At 71.2% G+C, this 11796-nt stretch overlaps 1 protein-coding gene across 1 annotated transcript; it reads left to right on the top strand.

Annotated features, from left to right (window-relative positions):
• The first annotated feature begins 417 nt into the window (after positions 1-417).
• On the top strand, positions 418-9428 carry LOC114490075 (collagen alpha-2(I) chain-like). Its single transcript, XM_028503982.1, has 9 exons — positions 418-574; positions 781-929; positions 2575-2700; positions 6048-6504; positions 6651-6944; positions 7129-7265; positions 7645-8217; positions 8932-9231; positions 9336-9428. Exons 1-9 carry the CDS (start codon positions 418-420, stop codon positions 9426-9428), a joined length of 2286 nt encoding a protein of 761 aa, XP_028359783.1.
• Positions 9429-11796: the final 2368 nt, after the last annotated feature.

The raw sequence follows: 11796 nt of genomic DNA, 5'->3' as shown, positions 1-11796 counted from the left end.
TCGTCGCTTTTGTTTTTGTTGTTGCCCCGTTTGATTTATGCGGAGTCCCTGCAGCCGCCATCTGGAGCCGCAGTTAAAAGACATTTAAAAAGGTCTTTCAAAGTATTGTGTCTGCAGCCCCCCAAGAGCGTCCTGGTGGACCAGGGCTGTTTCATCTGTTTTTAATGCCACGACACAAACAGCAGTTAACACCCTTCAGCACGCCACTCAGGAGAAATTACTCACAGGCCGTGCAAACCAGCAGGGGCCCCTCCTGCCCGGCAGGCCCCACGCTCGGGGTCGAGGCTGCGGGGCCGTGGGAAGACGGTCCCCGGGGGTCGGGGCGGGGGGGGGGGCTGTGGCCATGGGAGGTCCTGGGGAATCGTTGGAGCTGACTGCACAGCAGAGCCCGGGGTGACCCTGGGGACCCTGCCGGCCATGGGGGCTTCTGCACAGGGCGGGCCGCGCCGGCTCTCGGGGCCTCGGCTCTCGGCTCGCCGCGCCGTGAGCAGCCGCGTCAGAAGGCCGAGGGGCTGGAGCAGGCACCGGGGTGGGTGCCCCGAGGCCGTGGCGGCCCAGGGCGGGGGCGTGACAGGTGAGGTTGCCACTGCGAGAGGCCCGGGTCGTCTGCCCACGTGGCCGCAGGCCTCTCCAGGGAAAGTGGACATGGGGCAGGAAGCCACTCCCCGAGGACCTGCAGACCCAGGGTTCGGGGACTCGCACCCCCGAGCCCACCTGACAGCCCCTCCAGGCACAGGCGGAGGCGGGCTCTGAAGACTTGGACGCTGCTGGGACCTGCAGGGAAGGAGGAGCGAGGGCCGACGAGGCCGTCCCACCCAGGACACAGGGCCGAGGGCGGCTCAGCCGGCGGGGAAACCGAGGCTCAGGCCCACAGCTCCGACGGGGGCGCCGTGGGCGCAGCAGGGCCGGGCTGCCTAGGGGGCCCTGGGGTGAGACGACACCTCTGGGGCTCCCGACTGGGACCCTCCGCAGCGGCCACCCCAGCGGCCCTTCGGTTTCAGTTTCGGGGTGTCTCTGTCCTGTGCCCGGTGTTCCCGGCCTCGGGGCCCAGGGGGGGCGCTCGCCGTGGGGGCTTCCATTGGGGTCCGGTCCACTCCGAGGTCACTCCCAAGGACAGGGATCCTCCGAGGGCCCGGGTTCGGAGCCCCACACCCGGGTCTGAGAAGCAGAGGCACCGGGTGACGGGTGCGTTACTTCATCTCACAGAGGTCCACCCGGAGGGCCCTAGGGCTCAGGCGAGGGTGGACGAGGCCGGGCCGGCCCCCGCTGTCCACCCAGAGCTGCCCCTGGTCTCCTGGGGGCATCCCTCTGAGGCCCTCACAGGGGTGTGACCGGACAGCTGCTCCTCGGTTTCTGATGTAAACGTCTGAACCAAACCTGAAGCCCCGATTCCTGGCTGTGCCCCCGAGCCAGGCTGCCCGAGATGGTGGCGAGGGCCACCCCGCCCCCCCCGCACAGGCGGCAGGAGCTGGCAGGGTGCCTGGCTGCCACCTCCTCCGTGAGGCAGCCGTGGTTGGGGAGGGGGCGGGTGGACCCTGCCCAGCGAGGCTGCCCCCCGGCCCCAGCTCTGCGTCTGTGACGGGGCCTGAGGCCCTCCCGGACCCCGGGTCCCCCAGCCTTGTCCAGGGACCACCGGCCCGGCCGCCTGCAGGAGATACCGCCCAGAGATGGACTCTGCCCTGCGGCCTGGAGCCCCCACGCCCTCCGACCCACAGGCCCCTGGTCACTCTCGAGCCTGCGAGGGCCCCTTCCTGCCCGGGTGGGAACCGGACGTGGACACAGGAGAGGCCCCCGCCCCGTGGCTCCCCCTGCCCTGTGGGCCCTGCCAGGACGCGGGCCTCACCTGGCGCTGCGCCAGGGCCCCGCGGCCGGGGGCCTGTTTGTGCTTCCCGTGGACGTGCGACCTCACGTGACCCTCACACGCGGCCGCAGAAAGACTCAGGGACGCGGTGGGACTCGCGGCCTCGTTCAGAGCCAGGGCCGGCGGGGGCCCGGCTGCCGCGCTTCGAGTCTGTGACGCTGTTTTGGCTCCAGCAGAGGCCTCGCTGCCCGGAGCCCTGCCCTGGGTGGCCCCGCGCCGCCCCAGGCCTGGCCCTCTGCTCCCGGAGGACAGAGGCGGCCACTTGATACCCTCGATTAGCTGGTTTCACACAGGCCAGAGCCAAGCCGTGGAGGAGGTGACCTATGTCCTCCAGCCCGGACGCCCCCTGGACAAGGCGCTGGGCCAGCCAGCAGCCCCCGTGGCCCCCCGTGGCCCCCCGGCCCCCACGCCTGACGCCGGTCGGGCCTCCCTTCCCCTGCAGTGAGCTTGCAGGTCCCGGGGTCCCCTCCGGGGGGGGGGCATGGCCCTGCCGGCTGCAGGGACGCCTGGGACCTGCTCGTCACTGTCAGGAGGGTGGGACCGGCTCAGCTGCCGCGGCCGCCCGGCCCCGGGGCTGCCGGGGCGCGCCCTCCACCCCGCACAGCTGCAGGCCTTTGATCTAAATCCCTCCTGGACGCAGCCGCCACTTGCGACAGCTTCTTACCGGTGTCGTGTTCCCTGGCGGTCGGTTGCCGTGTCCTCGCTCCCGCCAGGGTGCCGGGGGCCCCGTGAGTGACGACAACATGTGGGCGTTTGCTGGTCGTCCCCACGGGAGCCTGACCCGCCGGCCCCTGCGCCGAGCGCTGATGGGTCCCCAGCGGCGGCCACAACTCACCGCTGTCAGCCCGGCCCCCCCGCCCCCGCCCACCACTCTCCGTCTCCTGGGCAGAGCAGGGCCCTGGGCCATGGCCCCGGGGGTGGGGGGGCAGGTGCAGACAGACAGGGGAGGCCAGGCTCCGCCTCGGTGCTTCCCTCAGGAACACTCTGTGGTCCCACGCAGCACTCAGCCCCTCCTGTTGCCTTGGAACCTGCACGGGCGAAGGGGGCGGAGGCGGCCTCGGGTGCTGCCTGGAGACGGCAGGACCGGCCTGCGCCCCCGGACGGCCCCAGAGAAGGTCCCCACGTCTGTCTGTCTGTCTGTCTGTCTGTCTCCCTTCCTCCTTCCAGTCCCAGGTCTGACCCGGCCCCACCGGCCGATCCTGCTCAGACGGACACAGTGAGGAATGTGGACAAGGCGGGGGCCGCGTCTGGGGCCTGCCCGTCCCGGGCTCTGCGGGGCAGCCCTGGCCGAGGGCTGGGAGCAGGCACGGGCGGGTGTGGGGGTCACCCCTTCCCGCTCGGGCCGCAGTCTCGCCCCTCCCTGAGGCCCCCTCCGGCCCCTCCCCGCCCCAGCCCCCAGGGGGTCTGTGGTGACAGCCCGGAGCCACCCGCTGTCTTCCCCGGGAGCGCGTCTCCGCCGGCTTCTTCAGGGTGGACGAGTGACCGCTCACTCCCCCAAGGCTGGCCCTGGAACGTGGGCCGGAGGGACGGGCGGGCGTGAATTCGCTCGCGCCTGTGCTGCAGGTGCCTGCGTTTGCTGTGAGGCCAGTGCTGGCCGTGGTTCCCGCCGGTGGCGGCCCGGCACGGAAGGCCCGAGTCCCGGGGGGCAGGCGCTCCCGGAGCCACGGGGCCGGGTCCCGACGTCTCCCTGCGGCTCCCTGCCCGTCGTCCGCCTGAGTTCCGGCTGCTTTCCCCCAGGGGCCGGGTCGGGAACCTGGGCCGCACCCCGGCCGGAGGAGCGGGCCCCCGGCCTCGAGTTAGGGGGCTGGCCCTCCCGCCCCAAGAGCTGCGTCCAGGCAGGGGCTCACTTGCAAAGGGCCCGAGGAAGGGGCCGCGGTGGCTGCCCGACCTCAGTGACCCTCAGGGGGCGTGAGCGCCCTGCCTGCATTTCTTCTCCAGAGTGCAGCCTCTCATTGTCTCCTGCCTGGAAACACCTCTCTCTCTCCAGGAGGCGAAGACACCCAGGTTTTTATTTTTCTTCTTAAAACACACTTTCAAGGTGTTGAGGCGGCCCCCCGCTGGGGCCCTGGGCTGGACAGAGGACCACCTCCCTGCAGGGCCGTCTCTCAGCTTGCTGGGCTACGCTTCCCCGTAACTCGGCGCGGACGGCAGCACAGAAACGGGGTGAGACGGCCGAGCAGCAGGTCTCGGGTGCAGCCTCCGGGCGGGAGGTGGGGAGGGCGTCTCGGAGCCCAGGGCCCAGGCTGCCCGGGGGCCTCTCCGTGGCACTGCCTCGTCGGGCCGGGACTCGGGGCCCGAGGTCTGTGCAAGCCCCGTGCGACACTGGGAAGCCCCTGGGAAGCCCCGTGCGACACTGTGCAGGGTGCCTGGGCCAGGGACGTGGCCCCGATGGGCGGCTGTGGGTGCAGAGACGGGTACCGCTGGGAAGGGGACACCCCACGGCGCTGGGCTCCTTGTTAGCCCTTCCCCGTTCCGTATCCGGCCGTCACGCTGCGCTCGGGTTCTGAGGAAAACTTACCATAGACTGAAATTAAAACTGAACTAGGTGACGAGACATTATGACCCAGCCAGGGAGTCCAAACGAAGCTGATAACGATTTGGACACGACAGCCCTTCGCTCCCGCCCCGAGGGCACTGCGGCTGCTGTGGGACGCGTCGGGGGGGGGGGGGGCGGACAGGGGACGGAGGCTCCGGCAGGGGATGGGGGCCCTCTGCGGCACCCCCTGCGGGGTCGGCTGAGACCTGCCCTCAGGGGGCGCTCGGCCACCTGCCCCCATGCACTGGTCCTGAGCTCTGTCTGCCTGGGAGTCTGCCCGGCGGTCCCAGAGACCCCCACACCCAACACGGCCTCTTAGAAACCGGCCCTGACCCGCCTCTCCAGGGTGGGGGCCGGGGCCTCAGGACGGGAAGGGGGGCCGGACCCCCGCCGCAGTGCACGGGCTTGCCCGGGGGCCGCACCGGCCCCTTTGTTGCACTTGGCATCGCTGAGCCCATTCTCCGAGGCTCCGCTAATCAGAGAGACAATGGCTGCAGGAAGGAGGGAGGGCCGGGCCGGGGCAGGGGACACGGAAAGCAACGTGGGGACCAGAGGGCGGCTGCCTTGCACGGGGACCAGCGAGCCCCCTGCTGCTGTGAGCTGAAGGCGTCTCCGTCTCGGCCCCGTCCTGCGGCTCTGGGGGACACCCCCAGGCCTCCGGCGGGAGGGGCAGGAGGGGACAGGACCCTCACGGGGCACCGGCTCGCACCAGAAGCAGTGCTGTGGGACTGGGCGGTCCCACTTGTTGAGTCAGCGGACCGAAGGGCATTGCTAAGCGTCCGCTGCCCCCCAGGTCTGCCCAGGGAGGCAGGTGCCCCGGCCTCGGCCGGCCTCGCTGGGCAGGTGCCCCTCTCCACACCACACCAGAGATGGGCAAGCTCCCGGCGTGAGAAACACCAGCATGGGTGCTCCCTGCCTCCGAGGGCGCTGGGCAGGACGGCCCAGGACAGCCTGGCTCCAGGGAGGGAGGGCCAGGACACGCGGGGAGCCAGGAACGCCGCGGGGCAGACACTCGACGGGCACAAGGGGGAGCCCAGGGGGGAGGCCGCAGCAGCCGCAGCCGCAGCCCGGGGCTGTTCACCGCTGGGCCCCGACGGGGGCGTGTGTGGCCCCGAGGAGACCAGGGGACCCAGGTCCTGGGCCAGGGGAGGCTGTGAGCGTCTCGGCACACCGTGGCGGCTGGGCTGCCTCCGCCGCACCTGCGGGCTGGAGAAGGAGGGGCCCGCGGTTCCGTTCGCTCGCCAGCAGGGCTGGTTCTGCGTCTCGGGTCGCGTGTGCTGACGCTTCACCGGGACCTGCAGGGGGTGGCGCTCGAGGCCTCGAGGGGCACGGGAGGCGGGAAGGGGGGTCTGCCCCCCCCATCCCCGGCCCGACAACAGCCCAGGAGGCGTATGGGGCTCAGAACCTGTCCCCCCGGCTCTCGCTCCCAGGGGAGGTGGGGTCAGGGGTCAGAGAGGGGGGAGTGGGAGCTCACCTGCGAGGGCGGGGGCCTGCCTTGCAGAGAGAAGTTGCTGGAAGGAGTGGGGGGGGCCTGGGGACACCTGCAATAAAGGGACGCACCCCTGACCTGTGCAGGCAGCCCAGAGAGCTCGGGGAGGACGGGCTGAGCGGCCCCGGGGACACAGGCTCTCGGCCTGGCCTGTGCTCCAGGAAGGGCGGCTGGCCCTGTGCTGCCAGGCCCTGTATGCCCCCCCTCCCCCACCACCACGGGGCCCCAGTGAGCAGGGGCTGCTCGAGGGGCCCGTCTGCATGCCTCCGCCCGGCCAGGCCGCCCGCCAGGAGCTCCCGGGACACTCCCAGGTCAGGAGGTCAGGACAGCGTGCCGGGGAGGCCGCGGGTGTCCGGTGGCCAGCAGCCCGGAAAGTCAGTGCAGGGTCTTGTCCCCGGGAATGTGCGGACAGCGACAGGGGCACAGCGAGACCCGGGCCTCCCTGGGGACAGGACGGGGCAGCGGAGGAGCAGGGGGCTCTCTGCCCGGGGTCGGAGCTCCTGGACAGGAAGAGGAAGCTGGCTGTCCCAGCGGGCCGCGGGTCAGGACCTTGGGGCAGCTCCGAGCTGCTGCACGCCAACGGCTTCCGGGCAACGCCGAGATGGACCAGAGCCTGCGGTCGGCCCGGGGCTGGGGGCCCCGGGGAGGGGAGAGCCCAGGCCCCGGCCGACCGGCCTCATAGGGCAGTTTGCAGGCAGGAGGGGCCCAAGGTCCAGCAGAGGCGAGGAGGCCGGTGTGGGGTGACCGGCCCCACGTCCCTGCAGGTGGCCAGGGGCCAGCTGGGAGTCAAGGGCCCCGTGGGAAGAAGAGCGTGCAGACCGGGCTCTGGCCTCTGTGTGGGCGGGCGCAGGCCAAGACGGCGGCTCCTCGCTGGCCCGGGGACCGAGGGGACAGCTGGGCACGGGCAGGCGAGGACGCATGCTGGGTGCCAGGCTCCCGCAGGGGCAGCTTCTCGGCCACCAAGCTCGGCTGCCGGCCCCCAGCCCCCAGCTCCTGGGCGGCCTACACCCCTGCCTGCCCTGAGCGAACTCCTAAGGACGTCCGGTCAGCAGTGATGTGTGAGTGCAGGGCCGAGTCCTGTCCCTGGTCACCTGTGGAGGGACAGCAGTGCCCTGCCCTGACCTCGACCCACCCTAGACCTCCTCAGGCCACGTGGCCGAGGCCGGCATCCCGGCAGGTAAACACGGTGCTGGCGTGAGGGGGCTCGTCCAGCCATGGTGCCCCCTCCCCCTCTGTCCCCAGGGCCCACAGCACCCAGACTTCAGACGGAGCCGGGAGCCGCCCCCCCCCGCCCCCGGGCTCTGCAGACTCGGGACTCCTCCTCCTGGGCTCTGCCCCGGCCACATGCCAGCACGCCCCGGAGCGGGCTGACCACCCAGGCGGGGACAAAAAGGGGCGGCCCCCGGGCTGTGTCCCCATCCCCTGCGATGCCAGGCCTCCGTGGGGGGCCCACGTGGCTGGGAGGCTTCACATGGCCGGCTGCCCACATGGCCCGCCATTCCCTCTGTTCCCCCATTCCCACGGGTGCCGTGTCCCGGCAGCCCTGGCCCGGCCCACGCCCAGCACACCGGGGGATCCGGCAGTACGAGCATTTTGCTGGGGTCCAGCGTCTGGCCGGGGCCACCCTCTCAGGCGACCAACCCCAGTGTTTCCTGGAAGGGACGTGTTCCCGGGGACAGCCGGAGTGGGCAGGGCTCAGACCCACGGCCGAGAGGCCACGCCCGCCCCCCCCCCCCCCCCCCCCGTGTCTGTTCTCAGATTCTCAGACCTGGACTCCGCACCACCCTTGGGGGCCGGGACGCCGGGAGCAGCTGGGCACTACTGTCAGCGTCCAGAGCCCCTCGGGCGGGGGGGTCCTCGGGGCGGGTCTCACGGCGCAAGCCCAGCCTCAGTGCTGGCCTCAGGCTGGGCGAGGAGGTGCCTCGGTGCCTCGGTCTCCCAGGACTGAGGTGCTACCCTCTTCCCGGGGGTGGGGGGGCTCAGGGTCGAGTGAAGTCAGACCTCGCCTTGGTGACCGGCCTCCCCTCCAACAGCAGCCTGCCCTCTGCCCCCCAGAGGTCCCGCCCTGGGGCCGAGGGAGGTGGCAGCGGCTGGTGTGGCGCCAGGTGCCGGGTGCCTGCGGGGACGTCACCGGGGAGGGTGCAGCTCACGGCAGAGTGGGGGCTGCTCACCGACCCGGACAAGTCCCGGCCGCCCGCCCGCTGTCAGCGCGAGGGGCTGGCCCAGAGGAGGGTCCCTGCTGAGCCGGCAGGGTGCTCTCCTGACAGGGGCCTCATGCTGCCGGGGAGGGTGGCGGGCAGGTGGCCCGGCAGCGTGTTGGGGGCCCCAACGGTGAGCCCCCCGCACAGAGGCAGGCTCTGGGAGCCCCAGGCTGAGGGGCCGCGGGGACGCCGGGCTACATGTCCACCCGGCCTCCGTCTCCGGGAGCGCCCCCAGGACGCCGGTGCAGCGGGGCGCGCGGGGCCCATCAATCACATGCTGCCGCCCGCGGGAGCAGGCAGATGGCCCCGAACAACAGAACCTCATTAGCCAGGGAGAACCCGCGTTCCCACAGAGGAGGGGCCGCGCTCACTCGGACGGCACGGCGGGCGAGGAGGCTGCGGTGAGACGAAGCCCGCAGCCGCCTGCCGGGGCGGCTCAGGGTCCGTGGTCAAGTCTGACGAAGGGCAGAGGCTCGGGGCGGAGCGTGGGGTGCGGCTGCTCTTGAGGCTGAGGGCCCGAGGGCCCGGGTCTCCCCTCCGGGTCCCCGAAAGAAAGGTCCCTGCAGGGCAGGGCCCCGCCGCGCCGCTGGCCTGGCCCCGGTGTCCCAGCGGCGAGCACCGGCCGGGCAGCGGGCCCGTCCCGACACTCAGCCAGGCGCTGGGCCCCCAACCCCAGCCGGCCGCCCGATGCCAGGTCTGCAGGTGGCACAGACCAGCAGCTCTCAGGCACCGGACGGGAATGCCCCGCACGGCAGCTGGAATCGGGGGGTGGGGGGGCTGGGGGAGAAGCAGTCCCCGGGAGCCCCCGTTCCACCAGCTCCTCCCCCATCACCCGTCCCTGCAGGGCGCACCCCTGGGCCTGACTGGGGACGCTGTGGGGCGCCCGCCGTGGGGAGGCAAGGCCGGCAGCCGCAGACAGGACGACGATGAGACACGCAGAGGCCCCGTCCCTGTTCAGGTCACGGCTCCCGCGTCACCCTCCCGAGCGCAGGAGTCCCGGGTGTCTGTGTTCCCGTCCCGGGGCCCAGGGCCACCAGGAGGACAGCCCTCCGGCTGCGCGGGCACAGGCACAGGCGCAGGCACAGGCGCGGTTCGTGGGGAGAACGACGGGAGGACCGGCTCCGTGTCCCACGCGCCCGCAGCCGTGGGCCCCTCCCGCCCCACCCTGTGTCCACAGAGCCGTGGAGTTTCCCTCTGAAGGTCCGTTTTCCCGTGGTGTCGCTCCCCTTCCGGCTCCCCCGGTAACAGGACGGCACACACACCAGACGGCACCGACCGGTCCCCTCGGAAACAGCCCGCAGCTCCCTGGGCGCCGTCCGCGAGGCCGGAGGGAACCCGTGACCGCCCCCTGGAGGGTGCAGAGCGGGACTGCGGCTGTGATGGCCTTGGCGATGCGGGGGGGGGGGGGGGGGTTGTGGAGGGTGGGGGGGTTGGAGACTGTGTAATTTGACGAGTGACCTTAGCCGGGTCTTTTTGCGCCTTTAAAAAACTGAGATGTGCCCGTCTGCTCTTGGGCTAACGACGAGTGGAGAAGCCTCGGAAATGCTCGTGAGGTTTGACACGCAGGAGATGCTGCACCCCCCTGGGGAGCGGCCGGCATGATGCCAGGCTGGGGGGGCCCATCCAGGTTCCTGAGCAGCACCCCAAGTTCTCACCCCGCCCCCCAACTCCCGGCTCCGTGAGGGCGTAACTGAGGGCTGACAGGTGTGGGCGGCAAAGGCCAGCATCTGACCAGCATTGCCAGCGGCCAGTGGCAGTGACCACCCGGAGCTGCCACCCACAGAGCAGACACCCGCGCCTGCTGGTGGGGTGAGAGCCCAGTCCGGGCCATGCAAGGCCACTGCTGGGTCCTCCCGACGAGGCATCTGGGGACCAGAGGGAGAGGGGGACGGGGCCCTGCACAGCCGCGGTGCCTGCAGCTGGGCCTCCCAGGGGCCGCCCGGCCAGCAGCCCCGGCTCAGCCCCCCGAGGGGATTTCCCCCATCCTGCGGCCAGGGAGCAGGCACCCCGGGGTGAGGGCCCCCTGCCTCCCCCCGTGACTCCAGGCAGGGAAAACATGTGGGGCTCAACAACCAACACGGACAGCGGGGGTGTTTGTTCTTCAAACTGATTTTTCCTAAACAAATGTTGGAAAAGTGTGGGGAGCGAACACCCATGTGGTCACAGATGAGGGGCCCCCGTCTCGCCCCCTGAAGGGGGGTCGAGGCCCTGCCACCACGCACCCCCTGCCCGCCGCCCCGTGGGACACTGGAAGCCACGCCCCTCTGGGGAAGGAGCGCCCGGCACACGGGACGCCGTGGTGGGGGCATGGGGGACAGCGGCACGCCCCTAGCCGGCGGCGGGTGACTCCTGGTCCAGCCGTGACTTCTCCCCTCCTCCTCCTCCTTCCCTGAGCCTGCAGCCAGTTAAATGCAACTGCGCTTCTCGTCCTGGTTAATGATTTCTCCTCGTTTCCTGCTCGCCAGTCCGCTCTGTTTGCCACCAGGCCCGACACTGATGCTGGCGACGTGGGTGGATGATAACAGGGCTCCTGGCGCTCTTCACGCCAAACCGAGCACTTGAAGTTCACAAGCGCCCTCGCCGCGCAGGGAGCCCTTTGTCTCGGCCTTTTCAGAGCCGCCCTTGGAGTGGGCACTCAATAAATTTTTGCCAAATTGATTTAAATTGAATTCCTTTTAACTGAACCCCGTTAATGGTCTTCGGGACACACACAAGACGTGTCCAATTAAGCTGCTGGGAGACCCGCGCCCCCCCCCCCCCCCCCCGCACTTGGCAGATGTCTGGGGCCCGGAGCCCGCGGGTGCCCAGACGCGCCCTGGCGGGCCCACGGGGGTGGGCGCCTTTGTTCGGGGCCCCCGGCCCAGCCCCGCCGCGTGGGTGTCTGGCGCAGGCCCCTGTCCTGGGCTAATGACTGCAGCAGCCCCGGGTGCTGGGCGCCGAGGGTGCAGGGGCTGACACCCGAGGCCGCCTCTCGAATCTTCCCCCGAGGCAGAGAGGTCAGCGACTGGGCTGGAAGATTAATTACGTGTCACTCCCTCCAAGTCCCCGGCTCGTGACATCCAGCCGCCCGGTCTGCTGGGTGCAGAGGTGCACGGCCCTGGCTCGTCTGCACCCAGGGGTGCTCGGGCCCGAGCCGCGGGGGCCTGACCCCCCCTCCCCCCCGCCGGGCTCCCTTTCTGCCACTCACAGCCCGGCTCGCTCAGCTTCCCTTCCGTGTTAACGCCTTTCCCAGAAACGCCTTTTCCGAGAGGACTCCGCGCCTCCTCCCGCCTCCTGGAGCGTTGGCCGGAGCAGGGCGTTCAAACAGCCTGGGGGGGGGCGGGGGGGGGGGGCTAATGGACTTTGCAGCTGAGGCTGCCCAGGGGGACCTTGTTCATCGCTGGCCTGTCACGCTGTCAGGTGGTGCGACCCAGCCCGGCACGGGTGCGGCCCAGCGGCTCTGGGCGGGGGTGGGGGGGAGCCCGGGGGGTGGCAGTGGGGCGGTGGGGGGGGGGGCTGAATTCCTGCAGAGCTCAGGGCCTGGGCAGGGGCTGGAGGTTGGGGGCAGGGAAGGATTCGCCCTCCCACGTGGAGTCGGCACCAGAAACAGGCCCTGGGCTGCAAGGCCAGCCCCGGACTGTCCCCCATGTGGTCGCCGCTCACTGGGACGGAGGGGGGTGCCCCCTGTGGACCTGCCTTCGAAGGTGGTCGGTCTGTACGGCCGCCGGTC

Source organism: Phyllostomus discolor, chromosome 4 (genome assembly GCF_004126475.2).
Source record: "Phyllostomus discolor isolate MPI-MPIP mPhyDis1 chromosome 4, mPhyDis1.pri.v3, whole genome shotgun sequence".
Classification (NCBI taxonomy): Eukaryota; Metazoa; Chordata; class Mammalia; order Chiroptera; family Phyllostomidae; genus Phyllostomus; species Phyllostomus discolor.
Note: the sequence above shows the minus strand (reverse complement) of the source record. Positions and strands in the feature narration are given on the sequence as shown.

What these genes read in the sequence shown, in the direction of transcription:
- LOC114490075 (XM_028503982.1), top strand. Translation starts at nt 418, where the DNA reads ATGGGGGCTTCTGCACAGGGCGGGCCGCGCCGGCTCTCGGGGCCTCGG. An exon ending in CGTCCGGTCAGCAGTGATGT is followed by an intron (nt 6,945 to 7,128) that starts GTGAGTGCAGGG and finishes CTCTGTCCCCAG; the next exon opens with GGCCCACAGCACCCAGACTT. An exon ending in TGTCCCACGCGCCCGCAGCC is followed by an intron (nt 9,232 to 9,335) that starts GTGGGCCCCTCC and finishes CCCCGGTAACAG; the next exon opens with GACGGCACACACACCAGACG.